The sequence below is a fragment of the Narcine bancroftii genome, chromosome 4 (assembly GCF_036971445.1).
Source record: "Narcine bancroftii isolate sNarBan1 chromosome 4, sNarBan1.hap1, whole genome shotgun sequence".
Lineage (NCBI taxonomy): Eukaryota > Metazoa > Chordata > Chondrichthyes > Torpediniformes > Narcinidae > Narcine > Narcine bancroftii.
The window spans coordinates 280,066,062-280,086,391 of NC_091472.1; the positions used below are offsets into that span (position 1 = coordinate 280,066,062).

Consider the following 20,330-nt stretch of genomic DNA (forward strand, 5'->3'; position numbering starts at 1 on the left):
GTCATTTGAGCAATTGAGAAATAAATATGGAATAATAATGTTCAAATCTTGTTCCCACCTCTGACTGGATTTATCAACTCCACGCTTCGGAGTTTCTGTTTGTAGTTAAGAATGTATCTTAGATGTAAATTTCTTAACAGTTCCTTTCCTAAAAAGAAGTTCTACTTCAGTACAGCAAGGAATTTATTCCTCAAATATGCTCTTAATTAAAAATAACAAAAAAGAGCATATTTGAGGAATAAATTCCTTGCTGTACTGAAGTAGAACTTCTTTTTAGGAAAGGAACTGTTAAGAAATTTACATCTAAGATACATTCTTAACTACAAACAGAAACTCCGAAGCGTGGAGTTGATAAATCCAGTCAGAGGTGGGAACTAGATTTGAACATTGTAATTGATGAAAAAAATGGGTAGATTTATGAAAGGACTGAATGATTAATACTATAAATGTAAGGTATACTCATGTATACTCTGAGTTTAGTATAATTTTCTACCTCAGTTATATCTTACACCACAGAAATTGAATAAATTGAAATCAGAGTTACCAGAGCAATGTTTTAGATGTGGTAAAGATGTAGGAACTTTTTTTGCATTCAACTTGACCTTGTCTTAAGGCAAGGCCAATTGTGTGGATTTAAGGAATTTTTTGGAACAAGTTACAGGTACTGTATTTATGCAAAATGCAGATTTATTTCTATAAGGAAATATTGAAGGAACAAAACCTAAATTAAATTTGTCAATATAACAAATGGAATTAGTTAAAGTTGCATTAGTGGTGGCAAGGAAATGTATTGCAATATCTTGGAAATCAGTATATTTGGGTATGCTAAGATGGAATGCAGAGATTCAAAGCTGCATCCCTTTGGAAAAAAAAAGTTTGAGAAATAAATATGCTATGTTTCTGCAAATTTGATACCCGTACACTCAAATATTAGGTTTAAAGTTGTAAAATTGTCCTTCCTATGCCTCTGGACCTGCGAGAATCTCCTCTGAATTGTATTAAAGATCTTTAAGCATGTGTCAGATGACATCCCTATGTGAAATCAGAAAGACTTCTTTTTTCTTCTTTTATTCTATATAACTATATTGTATTTTTCATATTAGTAACTTTGAGAGGGGAGGGGGTTTTGGGTGGGTTATACCATATGTAATTTTTAATTTGTTTCCTTTTGAAAAGTGTTATCATAGTAATTCTTCAATATGACATGTATGGAAAAATGTTAAATAAAATATTTAAAAAAACATCTTGTGGGGGGTGGGGGGGAAGGGCAACCTAACAGAGACCTTTAAAACTTTGACAGACATAAAAAAATCAACATAGGGAAAAAGTGTTTTATTTTCTTGTGGGGGGAACTGAAAACAAGGGATCACGAATTTAAATCAATTATCAATCCAAAAAAAAACCACAACTATCAAGAACAAGAAGATTGGTGCTGCAATACATTATTAGGTAACTTAGAAACATTTTGTGGAAAGAAAGGAAATGAAGGATACACTGGCAGATGTTAGATAAAAGATCATTTGTATGCAGCACAGAAACACTGATGTAGAAGTTTTGGGCAAAATGGATTGCAAACAGTATTTATAGGTGGGCAGGAAAGAGCCCCTTTTACATTCTTCTATAAATGTCACATTTATTGACATACCTGGTTCTCCTGCACCAAGGTCTGTTGATGCTGCTTTCCTTGTCTGTTTCTTTCCTCTTCCACCATGTCTATTCAAATTCTGACCCTAACAAATTTAACATATACATATATAAAGCACAGAAGAAATTAACTAAAACGATTTCAACAAAAAAGTGATTTCTGCCCAACGTAACAAAAAAGACAAAAAAAACCTTTTCATATAAAAACACAAATTGCTGGAAGAACTCTCTTTTGCCAATCTTGTAGCACCCATAGGAGGTAAAGATGTATAACCAACAATTCAGGACTGAGCCCTTCAAGGTATGAGGAAAAAGCAGGGAGGCGCCTGAGTAAAAAGGTTGGGGGGAGGAGCACAGATCAACAGGCAAAAGGCCATAATTGGACATGGATTGGAGGACAGGAGAGGGAAGGTGAGAATTCATCAGAGTGCATTGGTGGTTCTGTGAATGCAGAGCTGGAAGAAAGGAGACAGAAGGAAAGAGAGAGGGACAGTTAATCTGGCAGTGGATGAGATCATGGACAGACACGTTAACACGAGAATGAGGTGGGGAACTGAAATGGGTTATCACTGGGAGATCCCTCCCTGCCAATGCAGTAGACAGAGTGAAGATGCTCAATGAAGCCATTTCTGAGCCTGCGTCCAATCTCTTTGATTAGGAGGAGGCCATAACTGGAGCACTGGATGTAGCAGATGAGCCCTGCACACCCACAAGTGAAGCTCTGCCTCACTTTGAAGGACCACCGGCTTCCCGAATGGTGGTGAGGATGGGTGGAGGCATGGGCGCAAGTGCAGCATTTCTTGCAGTCACAGATTAGATTATTACAACTCAGATTATCCAAAATGGTCAGACCAGGCCTATTTCGGATAAACAATATTTTCAGATAACTGGTCACTTTTAAAAACAGGCCAGTCCCAACAGCAAATCACTTATAACAGTGTTTAAACAACAAGGGAAAGCTTTTTAACCATGAAATAATGCTTAATTCTCACCAAAAAACAATCTGAACAAAATAAGATAAACCCAACACCAAAAACTCAAAATTCTACTCAGTGGTTTTTCCAAAATTCCTAATTTTATTTCAACTTGTGGCGGCAGTTCAGCTCCAAAAGAATTTTGGATAATTGATTTCTGATTGTTTCAGATGTGCTCATTTATCCAAAAATTTTCGAAAGGCGAAATAACGTCGTTTCGACTTTTAAATTTTTGGATAAACTAGGATTTCTGATTTTTTTGAAAATCTCAATAATCTGAAAAAATTTTCGAAGCCAAACAAACATCACTTCTGGGAGCAAAAGAAATTTCGGAAAAATAAGGATCTTGGATAATATGAGTTGTACTGTACCAAGGGAGGTGTAGATGAGGGAGCAACAGAGGGTACGGTCCTCATGGAAGGCAGAGACTGGTATAGGGGAAAATGTGCCCTTCAGTGGGACCACACAGCTGATAAAATTGACCACGTTCCAAGACTTTATGATTGTTACAATTATAATATTCATTGCAATGAGGCTCTCAAAATGGAGCCCTTTTGGTTTTAGACTCTTTTAGATTAATTAATATTTTGAAAATAACATGCTAAACTCTGCTGATTGCACTGGTTTATCATAGATTTCATATTTTGGCTAGATTCTAATTAGCTTGAGTGATAATTTGAAAAATTTGAGAAGAGAAACTAGAGAAAATAAAATAATTTGAAGCACAAATTGCAGACGATGCTGAAGCAACATCAGATTGGTGTAATTCCAGAGCAAAAAAAATCAAAAGATTCAGATGAGAAACTGAGAACTTTGGTGAAACTAAAACAAACCTGTTGTGTTGAGACTATATGTGGCCCCTGGATAAGAGGACGGATTGGTGCATTGTATTGCAAAGGCTGGCCCAGCAAAGGATAGCGTCCATCTCCTTTAAAGGAAAGTAACATGAATAATTTCTGCATTAGATAAATAATTCTTTATAAATTGGTGCTAATGCATGCACAATTAATAGTGTGGGCATCTATTTCAACAACAAGAAAATAAGAGGCTTGAAATATTTGGAGGATGTTCTAGAATATTTATTGGAATTATAAACAACAGAACCCATGACTTAAAGTACTGGATGTCAGAAATTAACTGGGACAGGAAAAGGGTTGGGTCTGTAATGGGGATTAAACAAAATTTTAAAAACAAGACTTGCATCTAGTTCTGCAACATTTAACCCAATAACAATTTTTTACTGTTTTACATTATTCTTCAATGCACCACATATTCCAAATCATGACCTGACATCTTCAAATGCAAATTTAACTTGGGTTTTTGACTTCCACAAAAACAATTGTCATATTGAGAATGCCCTTGAAAATATCAAAAATGGCATTCTTACATTTTTTTCCACCTTTCTATCACATTTTTGATTCATTGTTACCTAGTGAATGAAATTTAAAAATATAAACATCCCAACAAAAGTCTGCTTTTTTTTTGCGAAGGGGAAAGTGAGAAAATTAAATAAAAAGAAAAACTGAAACACTAATTTATGAATTAGGCCATTTGACTGCTTATTTCTGCTTCAACATACAGTATACAAAGATCATGGCTCATCTGATTGTAACATGAACTTAGTATTCCTGTCCACTCAGTGACGAATCACCTGCTGATCAAAATTTTATCACCTCTGCTTAAAAACTGTTTAAATCTGCCTCCATTGCCCTCAAAGAGCGTTGTACCATATTATTGAGTTCCAAATATAGTTATTAAAATAGTGCAGATGCTTATGGGGTATTGGGAGCCAAATATCCTCAAACCGATCATTGTGAAGGGTCAAAATATCATAACAATCAAGTTGAAGATGAAAATACAGGATCCCAGATGAAAGGGAGGGAGGTAAAATGTAATGTGAAGTGCAAAGGGGAGAAAGGACACCACTCAAAAGGCTATGGAAGAAGCAAATCACAGCCAAGAATAAGAATTAAAATTCAAAGTTCTAAAGTTCAGCTGATGTGAAAGTTATACATTTAAAGAGCAAAACCTGAAATAAATGGAAATTGATATATTGATCTTGTGTTTGTCAATGTTCTGTTCGCATTTGCTCCTTCGCTAATGTCTGTGAACCTTTCTAGGCTACTTATTTGATATTCATACCTTGATAAAAGGCACAGGCCCGAAATGTTGGTTACCCTTTGCTTTCTCTGGATGCTGCATGAGCTGCCGAGTTTCTCCAGCACTTTGTGCATTGCACATTACCCATTTGACTCTGCAATTTCTGGTATTCAGCCTGGTTACTCCTCTTTGCAACACCTCCAAGGTTTGCCCAGTTCTCTGTCTTGCTAATTAGCAAGAACACTGCACTTCTTAATTCAATTTTCTAACAAAATTGAGCTGGTCAGATAGGCAGATAACTTTTGATTGCTTAGACACAGCAGACAACTGTTTTGGAAATAGCATTAAAAGTGATCAAAGTTATTGTCAGAGTACACTTGACACCACATAGTATGCTGTAATTGTTACATGGTTATACAACCCCAAATTTTTTTTTGTGGGCCAAGCAGAATTTCTTATTGGTTGTGCAAAAATAAATTGTACTCAAGAAAAGAGATTTATACAAAAAAGAGGGCAGCATGATGAGCACAATGCTGTTACATTGCCAGCGATTTGGGTTCGAATCCGCCACTGTCTGCAAGGAGTTTGCATATTCTCCCCATGGCTGGCTGAGTTTTTTCCAGATGCTCTGGTTTCCTTCCACCCTTCAAAGTGGTCAGAGGTCAATTTCATGTAATTTGGCATCATGGGCTTGAGGGTTGAAATGGTCCATTACCGTGCTATATGTGTACATTTAAATTTAAAACAAACTGACCGTGCAGTACAGAAGAAAAATATCCAGTAATAATTAATGTGCAAGAGTCCTTGAATGAGTCTCTGAATTTGTTGTTTTGGAGTCTGATGGTGGAGAGATTGCAACTGTTTCTTGAACCTGTTGATAATGAGTCTTGTGGCACCTATACCCCTTTTCTTGGGGCAGGAGTGAGAATAGAGGATGTCCTGGGTAGTTATGGATCCTTAATGATTGGTCCAACAGCAGTGTTCTATGTAGGGCTGTGTCCAATACCTTTTACAGGGCTTTCCGCTCAGAGGTATGGGTGCCCCAATATTATCAAATATCAACCCAAGTGTTATCTCCAATTTTTGTTTCTACAATTTTTTTTCTAGCAAAGAGGTTGGGAAATGATTGTGTGCCCTTCTCTCTGTGTCCCATAATTAGTTGTTGAGGAGAAACTGTTCCAGGAAACTTTCAGTGGAGCTGTGCTTCCAATTAGAAATAAGAAGTTTAACAGAAAAAATAGCCTGCCTCTTGCTGCCGAGGTGAAAATATTCCACTGATATGAATGACTAATTCCTTGCTCAAAGGAATCTAGGATAATGGCTAATGAGTCCCTGGAAATGGATTGCAGGTGGGAACCATCTGGAATAGATACAAATGAAGGGAATATGCTAATTTCTGCAGGGATTACTTTTGAGTAGCCGAGTTTAATAAGGCAGCCAAATCAACATAGTACTGAGGAATCAAAGTCGCTTCAAGCAAGGTCATTTCATTCAATACATATTTCCCTTTTGCAGGAGGTCTTTGATTGGGTTAAGAGTGAGGAAGAGTCCAGATGTTTTCTAATGTTGTACCGTTGATTTCTCTGGACAGTTTCATTTTCATGTTCAAACTATATTTCTAGCCCTTTTAATACAAAAATTACAAGTACCTTTGACCAATGCAATTTTAAAACAATGGTTAATTTTAAACTTTTCAGTGCAACCACTTCAGGGGATAATGATTTACACATTCTGGGGGCTGTCCATCAGTCAAAAAAAAGTACAAGTGTTAGTGCAGAAAAGAAAAAAAAATGTTATCCTCTTCACTTGGAATTTTCCAGAAGAGAGTGTTCTTAGTCCTTTTGGTGCCAATTTGTAAAAAAATATACATTTTTCTGAGTTCCATTTGTAAATACATTAGATGGTGGCACCCAACATGAAAACTGCAGAAATGAAAGTCAACAACAGCTTCTTCATATTTCAATGCAAGGAAGAAGCCTAAAGTGGCCTATAAAATACTTCAAGGTATGATAGGCATTCAAATCGGTTGGAAATTCATGCAAAGATACTGAGCTTGGAAGGGCAACATGTTGGAATCTTCAATTAACTTCTATAGCCAGCTGTTTCAGAATTCCCATTCCTTTTCATCTCACACTAACATGAGCATTCTTTTTTTTCATCTGCTTACTAATTCCCTTACAATGCATCTGAACTGTACACATGGCATTTTCATTTACTGAAGAAGACAGTTACATACTCTTACCACTTTTTTGGTTAAGATGCTTCCTCCAGAGGAGTCTCGTGATGGAGTAGTGGATGGTAGGAGAATACCAGCCCTCTCCAGAAAAGCAGAAAAGAAAAAATAAAGTGAAGAAAATACAAAGTTCAAGAAACACAAAACACAACAAATAAAAGATAAAGTTGTGGAGAAAAGAAAGAAAATGGCACCCAAGAAGGAAAAAGTAAAAACAACGGGAAATAAAGAAGAAGAAAAGACGCTGGAAGAGAAAGGAGAAGGCCTTACCTGCATGAAGAAACAGGAAGCCGTCATGGAGAAAAGAGCCCGCTCACCAAGGTTGATGATGACCCTGCAGTCACGACCTTCCGACCACTGGACTGCAAAAATGGCTCTCTGAGCCAAACAGAAGCACGCAATTGCGCTTGCGCAAACTAAGGAAAAGGAAAACACCGACGGGAAGGGGGCCCAGCTGAGGAGCGAACTAATACAGCGCGACCAGCTGAGGGATGCCTGACATCAGGGCTCTCAGCTGAAAGAAGAGGAAAGTGACAGGAAAGGGAGTGATAGGAAAAAAGAACAGCAACAGGAGGCCCAACAGATGACTAGCTCAGAAGAAGAGGACCAACAACAAGAAGCCATACAAGAAGATGACCAGCAAAGTGAGGTAAGCAGCTCAACAAGAAAGTCAGAAGAGACACAGATACAAGGAAGAGAAATAGGAGACACAAACACAGGTGCAGACACAGAAGAGGAAGAAGAAGACCAAGCTCTGCACAGAGGAATAGAAGGTAAAATAGATGGACAGTATATAGATTTAAAAAATTTCAAGAACAAATGAGAGCATTAAAAGAATGGTTGACATTAGAATTTAGTGAAATGAAAATAAAAATGAAAACTACAGAAGAAAAAGTGAGTAGAATAGAGCTGGTCATGACAGAAGTAGGGAAAAGATTAGAAAATGTGGAAGAACGAGAAACGGCTGTAGAAATGGAAGTGAATGACTAAAGAAGAAAATTGGAAGACAGTGACAAAAAAGTTAGAGTCACAGAGTTGTTAGCTCAGAAGATGGATATAATGGAAAACTATAGTAGGCGAAACAACATAAAGATAGTGGGCCTAAAGGAAGATGAAGAAGGCACAAATATGAAAGAATTTATAAAAGAATGGATCACAAAGGTCCTGGGAATGCCAGAAATACAGGAAAGAATGGAAATAGAAAGGGCACACAGAACACTAGCCCCGAAACCACAGACACAACAAAAACCAAGATCCATTTTAGTAAAATTTCTGAGATACGTGACAAGAGAAAATATACTGGAGAGGGCAAGGAATAAAATTAGAGAAGACAAAAAAAACCATTTGAATACAAGAGTCAAAAAATATTTTTTTACCCAGACATAAGTTTTGAACTCCCAAGAGGAAGGAGTTTAACACAACAAAATCGATCCTATGGAAAAAAGGCTATAAATTTATGTTAAGATATCCAGCTGTGCCTAAAATACATCCCAGGGGAGCAAAACAGACAGTTCTCGGATCCAGAGAAAGCACGAGAATTTGCAGAACGCCTGCAGGACAGAAGGAGAGATGAAGAGATGTAACAAGAACGAAGAACGACGACAAACTACAAAAAAGATGTAAAAATAATGTATAAGTAAGAACTAAAGAAGGGAAAGAAAAGGGAAGAAAGGAAGTAAGGGGGAGGAAAGAGGGCGAGCTTTGTTATATGTGAAGATAAAAGTCTTTTCTGGAGGGGGTTGGGTGGGAGAGAATAACAGTCACTGCAAAATCAGTTGACGCCTGCGAGCGTGTTGGCAATCCAAATGGAGAGGGGAGTTGTGGTTACCCAGCAAGAGACAAGGGGCAACTCAGAGAGGGGGGGGGGGCCGGACATTTGGGGTTAAGGGAATTTTAAGTGTGGGAGTTGTTGAAGTATTTTATGTTTTAAAAGTATTGTCATACATTGAGTTCAAAAAGGGAAAACTGAGAGATGAAAATGGGGAAAAGGGGAAAGGTGGTAGTGAGGAAACGGAAATGAGGTGTAAACAGAATATGAGATGGCCATGTTAAACTATATGACTATAAATATTAATGGAATACATAACCAAATTAAACAAAAAAGGCTATTAAATTTCCTGAAAAAAGAATAAATAGACATAGCATTTGTGCAGGAAACGCATCTAACTGAAGTGGAACATAATAAATTAAGGAGAGACTGGGTAGGGCACGTTGTGGCAGCATCATATAATTTAAAAGCCAGAGGTGTAACTATATTAATAAATAAAAATGAACCAATCAAAATAGAGGAGGAAATAATAGATCTAGCAGGGAGGTATATAATGATAAAGTGTCAGATATATTCCGAATTCTGGAATTTGATCAATATATATGCACCTAATGAAGAGGATCAAAAGTTATTTTTTTGAAGATTGTAGATACGCAGGGGAATATACTGATAGGAGGGGATTTTAACCTTAATTTGGACCCAATGTTGGATAAAACTGGACAAAAGACCAGCAAAAAGAATAAAGTAGCCAAATTTATGGTTAAATCAATGCAGGAAATGAAACATGGATATATGGAGGAGGCAGCACCCAAAGGAGAAGGAATACTCATATTATTCGAGTAGGCATAAAACATACTCAAGGATTGATATGTTTTTGTTGTTGGCCCATATTCAAGGGAGAGTTAGGAAAATGGAATATAAAGCTAGATTGCTATCTGATGACTCACCCCTGTTATTAGCAATAGAACTGGAGGACATCCCACCAAGAACATATAGATGGAGATTAAACTCCATGCTACTTAAAAGATAGGAATTTAGAGAGTTTATTGAACGCCAAATTAAAATGTACTTTGAAATAAATATGGAATCAATGAAAGACAAATTTATATTATGGGATGCAATGAAAGCCTTCATTAGAGGGCAGATAATAAGTTATGTAACTAAGATGATAAAGGTCTACAATCGGGAAATAGAACAGCTGGAAAGGGAAATAGTACGTAGAGAAAAAGAACTAGCAACAAGGGAAGATATAACAAAAAGAAGAGAATTGGCGGTCAAAAAAAATACAAAACATTACAAATGTATAAGGTGGAGAAGAACATAATGAAAATAAAGCAAAAGTATTATGAGCTAGGAGAAAAAACACACAAAATATTAGCCCGGCAACTTAAAACAGAACAAGCTAAAAGAACGGTATTGGCATAAAGGAAAACGGACAAACAAGTTACATATAATCCAATGGAGATTAATGAGAACATTAAGGAATTTTATGAACAATTATACCAAACTGAGAACGAGGGGAAAGACGACAAAATAGAAGAGTTTTTAGCTAAAATTGAACTGCCAAAATTGCAAGAAGAGGAGCAAAACAAGCTGATAAAACTATTTGAGATAGAGTAAATACAGGATATATTAAAAAAGCTGCCAAACAATAAAACGCCTGGAGAGGATGGATTCCCAATAGAATTCTATAAAACATTTAAAGAGTTATTAATTCCTCCTCTCCTGGAAGTAATGAACCAGAGAGAAGAAACAAAAAACTTGCCAAATTCATGTAAGACAGCAATAATTACAGTAATACCAAAGACGGGAAAGGATCCATAACACCAGCATCATATAGACCAATATCTCGACTTAATTCAGATTATAAGATAATAGCAAAATTGTTAACAAACAGATTGGCCGACTGTGTACCAAAAATAGTAAAACTGGATCAAACTGGATTTATTAAGAAAAGACGAACAGCGCATAATGTCTATAAATTCATTAATTTAATTCATGCAGTTCAAGGAATTAAGATGCCAACAGTGGCTGTTGCTTTAGATGCAGAAAAAGCCTTTGACAGGGTAGAATAGAATTATTTATTCAAAGTATTACAGAGGTTCAACCTACCAGAAAAATATATTAATTGGATTAAAGCATTATATAATGGACCATTGGCGAAGGTGACAGTAAATGGATATGTATCGAACCAATTTAAATTAAGTAGGTCAACTAGGTAGGGATGTCCACTATCTCCCTCACTGTTCGGTTTAGTAATAGAACCATTGGCAGAACTGATAAGAACAGAAAATAAAATAAAAGGGATAAAAATAAAGGAGAAGGAGTATAAAATCAGTTTATTTGCAGATGACATCATAGTATACTTAACAGAACCAGAAATATCAATAAAAGAACTACATAAGAAATTGAATGAATATGGAGAAATACCGGGGTACAAGATCAACACAAATAAAAGTGAACCAATGCCAATGCAGATTATACAGAATTTAAAAAAGACTCACTATTTAAACGGAAAACACAAGCAATCCGATATCTAGGTATTAGATTAGATACTAATTTGAGACACCTGTACAAATTAAATTATCAGCCATTAATGAAGAAATTACAGGAAGACTTAGAACATTGGAAAAAATTACCACCAACATTGATAGGGAGTGTAAATTGCATTAAAATGAATGTCTTCCCAAGGATACAACACTTATTTCAATTGTTATCAATTCCCTTAACAGATAAATTCTTCAATGAACTAAAGAGAATAATAAGGAAATTCTTATGGAAATGGGGGGAAACTGAGGATAGCGTTAGATAAATTAACAGAGTGGTACAAACAAGCTGGTTTGCAGTTACCAAACTTTAAAAATTATTATAGAGCAGCACAATTAAGGTATTTATCACATTTTTATCAGACAAGGAAAAAAACCAGATAGGACTAAGATAGAGCTAGATAAAATAGGGGAGAAGGTACCGGAACATATTCTTTATAAGTGGGATGAAAAGCTGGTGCAATATAAAAGCTCACCAGTACTGCATCATTTACTCAATATATGGAAGAAAATTCACTTAGAAAAGAAAAAAACAAATTACCAACTACCAAAATTATTATTGACGCAAAATCAACGCAAAATCTTTTACAATAGATAACCTTTCCTTTAGAGAATGGGAGAGAAAAGGAATTAAAAGAATAGAAAATTGTTTTTTGGGAAATAATTTATGAACATTTGAACAAATGAAGTACAAATATGGAATAACTCATGGTACAATGTTTGCATACCATCAACTGAAAGTCTACTTAAAGGATAAATTGGGAAGCAGACTGAGATTACCAGAAGGAAGCAGCTTTGAATATGTGATTACAGAAACAATGATAATAAAAAGATTTATAATGAACATGTACTTCAAGCTGCAAAAGAAGGAAAATGATTAAATAAGCTATAAACCCAAACAAAAGTGGGAAAAATATCTAAACATAAAGATAAAAAATGAAATATGGGAAAAGTTATGCTCTGGAACTATGAAGAATATAATAAACACAAGGTTACACATGATACAGTATAATTGGTTACACAGGTTATATATCACGCCCCAAAAGTTTAAAAAAATTGGATCCAACATTATCAGATAGATGTTTTCGCTGTAAGAAGGAAATGGGAACAACAGTACATCCAATTTGAGCATGTGATAAATTGGAAAAGTTTTGGGAAGATCTAAATCAGGTATTAAATAAAATCACAAAAAGCAACATACCAAAAAATCCAGAGATATTTCTTCTAAGTAATATAAGAAGTAAAGAATTAGGCCTCAAACTGAATGAAGCACAAAAAAGATTTATTATGATAGTCTTAGCTGTAGCAAAAAAATGTATAATATCAACTTGGAAATCAGAAGAGAGCCTTAGAGTACAGCAAAGGTACTTGGAAATGAATAAATGTTTTAGATTGTAAAAAAATAACATATAATTTAAAAAATAAAGTCACATTATTTGAACAAATTTGGGAACCACACATGGAACATAACAGAGAGGGCTTGCCTCGGACCTCCACCCCCTAAAATGATAAAATGATAAGACGACAAAATGACTTGATCCAGTGTGTAAAAGTAGATGACACAATTTTCTTGTTTATTTTCATTGTGTGATGACATTGTTTAATGGTTTTAGCGTATTGTATATGTTGAACGTTTAGTGGGTTTGGAGGGGGGTGGGAAGGGGGGAGAAAATGCCACTGTGTATATTTAAGATGGGAATGTTTGTATGTATTTTGATTAATATGGTTCACAGTGTGAAAAATTTTAAAAATTAAATTAAAAAAAAGATGCTTTCTCCAGATTTCCTACTGGATTTATTATTAAGAGGTCTACAAACATTGTATTAACGTTTACTCATTCATTTTACAGGAAATGTTATCACAAAATAATCTGCACTATTGAAAAAAACTATAATTTTATTAATGTCTTTATATTTTATTTTGTGTTTCAATATACATCAATTTGTTTATAAATTGAAAAATTATAGCTCCACACATCATCAAAATTGTTTGTGTAAATTGTGAACATTCCCAGCATCCCTCCTATGGGTTTATTGATCTGAGCAATTATGCTCAAAGTCAATTATTTGGCATTGTGTAAGCAGTTTTCTAATCTGTTCTTTATCTGCCCCAACACCACTCATCACACGCTGACTTTATTAATATTGTGAAATCCAGTTTGATTACATCTACTACATGACCCTTCTCTACTAACATTTCTAAGAAAAGGTCAAAGGATGAAATTCCCTTTGACTAAAGAATAAAAAGCACAAGTGTTAAACATTTTCTACATTTTGATTTCACTATCTTTTCAATCTCCATTGTTTAGCAAATTGGTCTATTGTTCCCTCAAACTGATTTACATTCATTGTTGCACAAGATATAGCAAACAGTTGCCCATATTCCTTTGGCTTCACTTCCTTTTCTAATAATTTGTTACAAGTCTCCAAATCTGATCTTGATGGTTTCTCCCAACAACATCTTTTCATGTTGAAAGATTAAGAGCGTTGGCTCCATTACAAGTCCATAATTTTTTTTTGGAGTCAATTCATGGATCCAATTTAAATAGTCTGATAAAATTAAAATTTTCAAGTTCCCTGGACTGAGGTTTGTTACATTTTTCTCATTACCCTGGTTGCACCAATTCTCTCTCTCTTGCAGCAGACCTAACACAGATTTCTGTGACAATTCATAGAAATATACAGCTTTTAAGCTCCCTTTGTAAATGTCTCTGATGGCTTGATCCTTACACGTAATGAATTAATTTACTTTCCAATCTGCAACTGTGCATGCATTAACATTTCAAATGAATTAATATTCAACCATAGAGCATAATGACTTCTTGAAGACTCCCAAAATTTCTGAGGCAAGTTTCTGACTCCCACAGGAAGTGTGAATGAATCAAAATGATCCCATGCTTTGAATAACTGATCCCTCTCTCGCCTTGAGGCATTCAAGTATTTTTTTTCCCCTTCAATGAGCACTTGAAGCCAATTTTGAATTCACATTTATTCTTGTTAAAATAAGCCTTGAAAAAAAGTGCAGTTCAACAGTCCAGTCAAATACAATGGCAGAACAAACTGAAGGAACTGAATAATCTACAATAGGAACTGGATTTCATTACTCATCTTTGCTCCAGATTTAGAATCCAAAATACTATTAGAATTTTTTTGTACTTTCTGTCTTAGATATCTTACTTTTAATTTGTTTTTCTTGACATTTGAATTCTATTGGCCTTCTACAATTATTTATTTCCAGAATCTGCTGAAAAAAGATACATTTCCTTTCTTCGGATCCGAAGAGATGACATCACATGCTCACATCGCTATATCTGCCCATGCTTTTGTATTTTTCAGGTCATATTTATACTTTCCAGTTTTGAAAATTGAGATTTCCATAATTTCAAGTTAGACTTTTGTCACACCAACAGTAAAATATGCTATCCACTTCTGGTTCAAATACCTTGTCCAGGGACCATAGATCGTGAAAACTGTGCCATTAATGGTAGTGGTCCTAATCCAGTACGGACATTTTTTAAAGTTGCCATTGGTGGTGGTGCTGGAGATTGGGCTGGTGATACAGCAGGACTACTCATCTGTGGGCTATTCTGTTTAAACAAAAAAGACAATTCATTGCTTAAATATTTCAAACTTATATACATCATGCTCAAGATTCTCAATAACTAAAAAAATATTTTTGAAGTCGCTAAATATTCCATCTGCTAAAGAAATACTGCTCAATTAAATAGGTGCAAATGAAACATTAATCAATGCATAACATGGGAGTATTCTGTCTCTTTGGAAGAAACTATCAGAAGATTTGTACCATTTAATTCACAAATTGAATGTTTGAAAAACCAATTCAGACTTTTGACTGATCTTGGCATTCCTGATGCCTGAAACATCAATTGCACTTTGGTATCTATGGATGCTGCATAACCTGCTGAGTTACTCAGCACTTTAAAAAAACTCTATTGTTGTGATGGAAGAAAGGTAAATTTCAAAAGATTTGGCTTCTTTGTCACTAAACTTCCATCACGTTCCTTGGTCAATGAATATCCTGGCAACGATTGGGTCCTGAATCCCAAAGTCAAGTGAAGTCCATCCTGACGACTTTTCGGCAAGTTACTCAGTTTCTTTGGGGTAGGCTTCATTGCCAAAATAATCCATGTGGTAATTAGGAGCTATTTTATGTATACCCCTGTATGTATGTCAAAGAACATGAACTTGTGTATATACAAGATAATGCCTACTTCAGGCTTGGAAAAAGGATGTCCATTTATGCTAATTCAAGAGTCAATAGAACACACCCAGCTAACTTTCAGCCTTAAACTGTTCAATCTATTTCATTTTTCATCACAATTTATAGCTGGTCATTTCTAATACATTGGAATTTTATTTGTGGAACATTTCATCTTAGGTGGGATAGTAATGGGGACATGGATATGCCTTCTCTTCCTTGACTCATCGACAAAACTGAATTGGAGAAATCCTGCAGAAAGTATTGCATTTATTGTTCATTAAAACAGAACTAGAAACAAACTGTTAAAAATATCCATCAGTATTTGCTGTCAAAATTCAGAGTGGTTAAGAGGGCAGGGCCACAGCATCTTGCTATTATGAAAGTTCAAATTTTGGAATATCACCAACCATAAAAACAGATGATGTTTAATTCAGTGCTGATTTTCACCTTCAATGCTTGAATAAAAATGGATCACGTCATTTAGATATGAAAATCTTATGAATTCTGTAAAATATGGTGCATCCGTTTCTATCATTAACCTTTCAAACAGTGAAAACAAAAATAAACTAATTTCTCCCCCCCACTCCAAGAAATCACCAAATTTTCCTTCAATGTCTTTAAGGCAGGCTAAGTTGGGAAGAAATATCCCAACTTTGGATTTTGTATGGAAGAGGAAATAAAAGAGAAGTTTTAGTACTTAAAATGTCTATTTTTAGCCATAGTTTAAACTGCTTTCTGTTCCTTTAAAAGATAATCATGAGTTTATTTCTTCTAACAAACCAAGATATCCTAAAACTCCAGTGAGATTTTCATCTTGCAGGCAAAAGTGATGAATATATAAAAGAAACACAACATTTCTATTTTTTTTTCCTTTTAATGGCATCTGGTTGCTTACCTGTGTGGTGATCTCTGGGCTATTAAATTCTGCAGATTTATGTCCTCTCTGGTCCACACTGAAATATTTACTTTGTTTCCACTGAGGTGGAGAATGAGTCCGCGAATGAGGGTTGTTGGGAATGCTGAGCTGCATCATAAGCGTCCCACTACCATGTGGTGATACAACAGCTAAAAGAAAAATGCAGCACATGTATCATTGTACATTGGAATCCATTTAAAGTGGAAAAAATGGTTGGTTTTTTTTTTGGTGCAGATTAAAATTTTCTATGCACCAAATTGGAGAACAGTGATTTTAAAACTCAAGCTGAAATCAACAAAAAGAGGTAAGAAATAAAAGCTGAAGTTGTTGGAAACACCCAGAATGGCTGGGGTGGTGGGGGGGTGGGAGAAGCACGATAAATTAAAGAACAAGTTTTTTTTCCCAAAAAGGCTAATTATTGATAATTTCTTGGTCATAACTCTGGCCCTCAAAATGAAGTTACAATTGTGGACTCTCATCCTTTAAGAAAACACTGGAGACTAAAAAAATCTGCCTGTCATTTCATCTCTCTCTTAATTCCCCATTCTTCATTTTGAATCCAGTCCACCAATACTTATTTCTTGATTGTTTTTCATGATATAAACTGCACATCTCAATGAGAACTCATTTAATTGGCTGACGAGCCTTGTTGTGGTGGCTCGTTCTGCTGCCACAGATTCCCTGCAGAGGGTGCCACTTTGATACAGAGAAGTCTGTGGGAAGAACCAGAATGACAATCTGAATCACTTCCAAAGACCACCCATGAGATGCATTTGTTTTAATATTGATAACTTTAGACATGGACATATAAATGCCAGAACTTGCAGATAATCAAAATCAAGCCACTTCACTGATGAGACCACTTCTTATCATGGAGAACCTGCAATCATATTGCTCTCATGACGTTGCCTTTGTCATGAATTTCATTCTCTTCTGTGACCACTACCTTAACTTAAACTAGATTTTTTTGTGACCTTAGGCAGTTCAAAACAAGTGCCCAATTCCACTTCTGTAGGAAGAGATCCGCCCATAATCTACGTGTCAATTACATTTTGGTTCATCTGTACTGCAATGTTATTTACCTGTTCCTCAATACATTTGCAAAAAAAAAACATCCTTTCACCCCCGAAGTCCCACCTCAGCCTCCTACTTTAATCCCTTTAGTCTTTCTAACCTCTAGATTTGGCTCTTCGAACAAAGCCAAAAATCATGAGCTCTTCAGTGAAAACTGATTTTAAAATTAAAAAAAAAATTTAAACAGCACGGTAACAGGCCATATCGGCTCATGAGTCCGTGCTGCTCAATTTACACCCAATTAACCTACACCCCCAGTACATTTTGAACAGTGGGAGGAAACCGGAGCCCCTGGGGAAAACCCATGCAAACATGGGGAGAATGTACAAACTCCTTACAGACAGCATGGGATTCGAACCCTGGTTCCGATCGCTGGCACTGTAAAGGCATTGCACTAATTGCTAAGGCAACGATACAGCCCAAATTTAAATTATTTGACAATGGGCACACAAGATCATGTTATAGCTCCATGGCAAACAACATAATTGGGGAAATATTCTTGCCAATTTCCTGGTTTAATTGACATTTTAAAATTGACTTGAAAATGTTCTTTTTGAGCATCATTTTTAAACCAATTTCCTCAGCATCTTAGATGTCTTGGTCATGCCTATAGCCACACAATCAGATCAACAGTGGTTCAAAAGTTCCATCTCAATGCAATTTTTTAAAAGTATAATCAGAGCAGCTTCAGTACAAATCTTGTGGTCTAATTAAAAATAAGTAATATTTGCAGAAACCATCAACCATTTCGACAAGCAGAGCCAGTCAACATGTTCATATCACACTCATAACCAATTTCTTGTCCAATCCCTCGATTCCTCTGATCATAGAACCATTGAGCACTGCAGCACAGAAACAGCCCCTTCGGCCCTCCTAGTCTGTGCAGAACTATTATTCTTCCTTGTTCAAATGAGCTGCACCCAGTCCATAGTCAATGCTTTTTACACTTTCAATGCAAGTCCAAAGAATACTAGCCCATCTTAATCAAGCTTTCCTCAAATGACAAAGTACTTTCTCTGATGCAGTGATCAAAATTTAACATAGGTGGTCTTAAAGTGTCATTCATTGTAACAAGGTCATATTTACTTGAACTTTTAAAAATTAAGGCAGACATTTGCTCTCATGGATAAGTGCATCACTTTTGAAACACTACGTTCATTTTTTTGTACCGAAGTGGTCACCTCAAAATATTCCATGTCAACATGTTATTGTCCTCTCACTCAGCATGTCTCTATCCTTGTAGTCTCTGCACATTCATCATTGATAATGGCCACTGGAATGGAATCAGAATTTATTGACATGAACACGACACAAAATTCGTTGTTTTGTGGCAGCATGACAGGGCAAATATTGCAATAAATTACATTTAGAGCAAAATAGAAAGTGAGGTAGTGTCTGTGGCTTATTATCCATTCAGAAATCTGATGGCAGAGAGGAGGAAGCAGTTCTTATGCTGCTGGGTGTTCATCTTCAGCCTCCTGTATTTCCTTCTCAAATGTGTCGAGGGTCCTTGAGGATAGAGGGTGCTTTCTTCAGATTGCACCTATTATAGATGTCCTCAATGAAAACATAAATGCCCAAGATGGCGCTGGCAGAGATCACAACTCTGTAGTTTTTTTTCCTGTCTAATGCTTTGGCAACTCCATACCAGACAGTGATGCAACCAGTCAGAACGCTCTCAACAATACAAAGAAATCTGCAAGTCTTTAGTGTCAAACCAAATCTCCTCAAACCCCTCACAGAATATAGACGCTGGCAAGCCTTCTTCGTGAATGCAGCAACATGGAGGCCCCAGGACAAATCTTCAGAGATGAAGACACCCAGGAGTTTGAAGTTCTTAACCCTTTCCAGTGCTGACCCCCTCGATGAGGACTGGATCGTATTCTCCTGATTTCCCCTCCTGAAGTCCACAATCAACTCCTTAGTTTTGCTAACGTTGAGTGCAAGGTTGTTGTTGTGATGATCTCTCTCCTGAACACTTCCTCATTGCTGTGAGTCTGCAAAAACCATGGTGTCATCAGCAAATTTATAGACAGCATTTGAATGTCACCCACACAGACATGCGTTGCAAACAAGCAGAGCAGTGGGATAGCATGCATCCTTGAAGTGTGCCTGTGCTGACTGTCAATGAGAGGTTGTTTCCGATTCATACTGACTGTGATTTTGTTTTTTGTCACCTGATTGCACAAATGCAACTCAACGAGAAAGCATTCTCCAGTCCTTCATGCAAAACACGCAGACACAGCCAGACTTAACACACAGAGACAAACTATACACATACAGGACAAGTATTCATATATACAAATAAACAAATATTGTTTCACGTGTATGAGTCTCGGATGGTCAGAGAGATCACTTCCATTGGTCCTTCAGCATTCTCACTGGCTGTGGGGGAAAAAGCTGTTCCTCAGCCTGGCGGTGCTGGTTCTCATACTCCTGTATCTCTTTCCCAATAGGAGCAGCTGAAAAGATGCTGCGTGCAGGGTGGAAGGGGTCATCAATGATTTTGCACACATTCTTCAGACAACTATTCCAATGATGACGCTGATGGGGGTGGGGTGGGGAAGGGGGTGAGAAGAGGGAGACTCCAGTGATTCTCCCTGCCACTCTTATGGTCCTGTGGACCGACCACCAATCCATGATGTGGAAGTCAAGGATCCAGTTGCAGGAGGGAGGAGAGGTAAGAGGCCCAGGTTTTGAAGCTCGTTGACCAGCACTGAGGGTATGAATGTTGAAAGCTGAGCTGGAGTCAAAGAAGAGTAGATGTTGCTGTTGTCTAGGTGATCCAGAGCTGAGTAAAGAGCCAGTAATATTGCAACTGTTGTGGAGTGATTATGACGGTAGAATGAATAGC

General features: G+C 36.4%; 1 protein-coding gene across 25 annotated transcripts in view; it reads right to left on the reverse strand.

Moving 5' to 3' along the window:
- Nucleotides 1-20,330, reverse strand: part of LOC138762011 (R3H domain-containing protein 1-like) — a 205,339-nt gene that overhangs the window by 3,213 nt on the left and 181,796 nt on the right. For all 25 annotated transcript variants that reach the window (XM_069935155.1, XM_069935149.1, XM_069935154.1 and 22 more), the window contains 4 exons: nucleotides 16,382-16,551; nucleotides 14,707-14,851; nucleotides 3,452-3,546; nucleotides 1,646-1,730 (listed from right to left, as the gene is read on the reverse strand). In XM_069935155.1, the coding sequence (XP_069791256.1) occupies nucleotides 1,646-1,730; nucleotides 3,452-3,546; nucleotides 14,707-14,851; nucleotides 16,382-16,551 (495 nt within the window). The remainder of the gene's footprint in view (nucleotides 1-1,645; nucleotides 1,731-3,451; nucleotides 3,547-14,706; nucleotides 14,852-16,381; nucleotides 16,552-20,330) is intronic.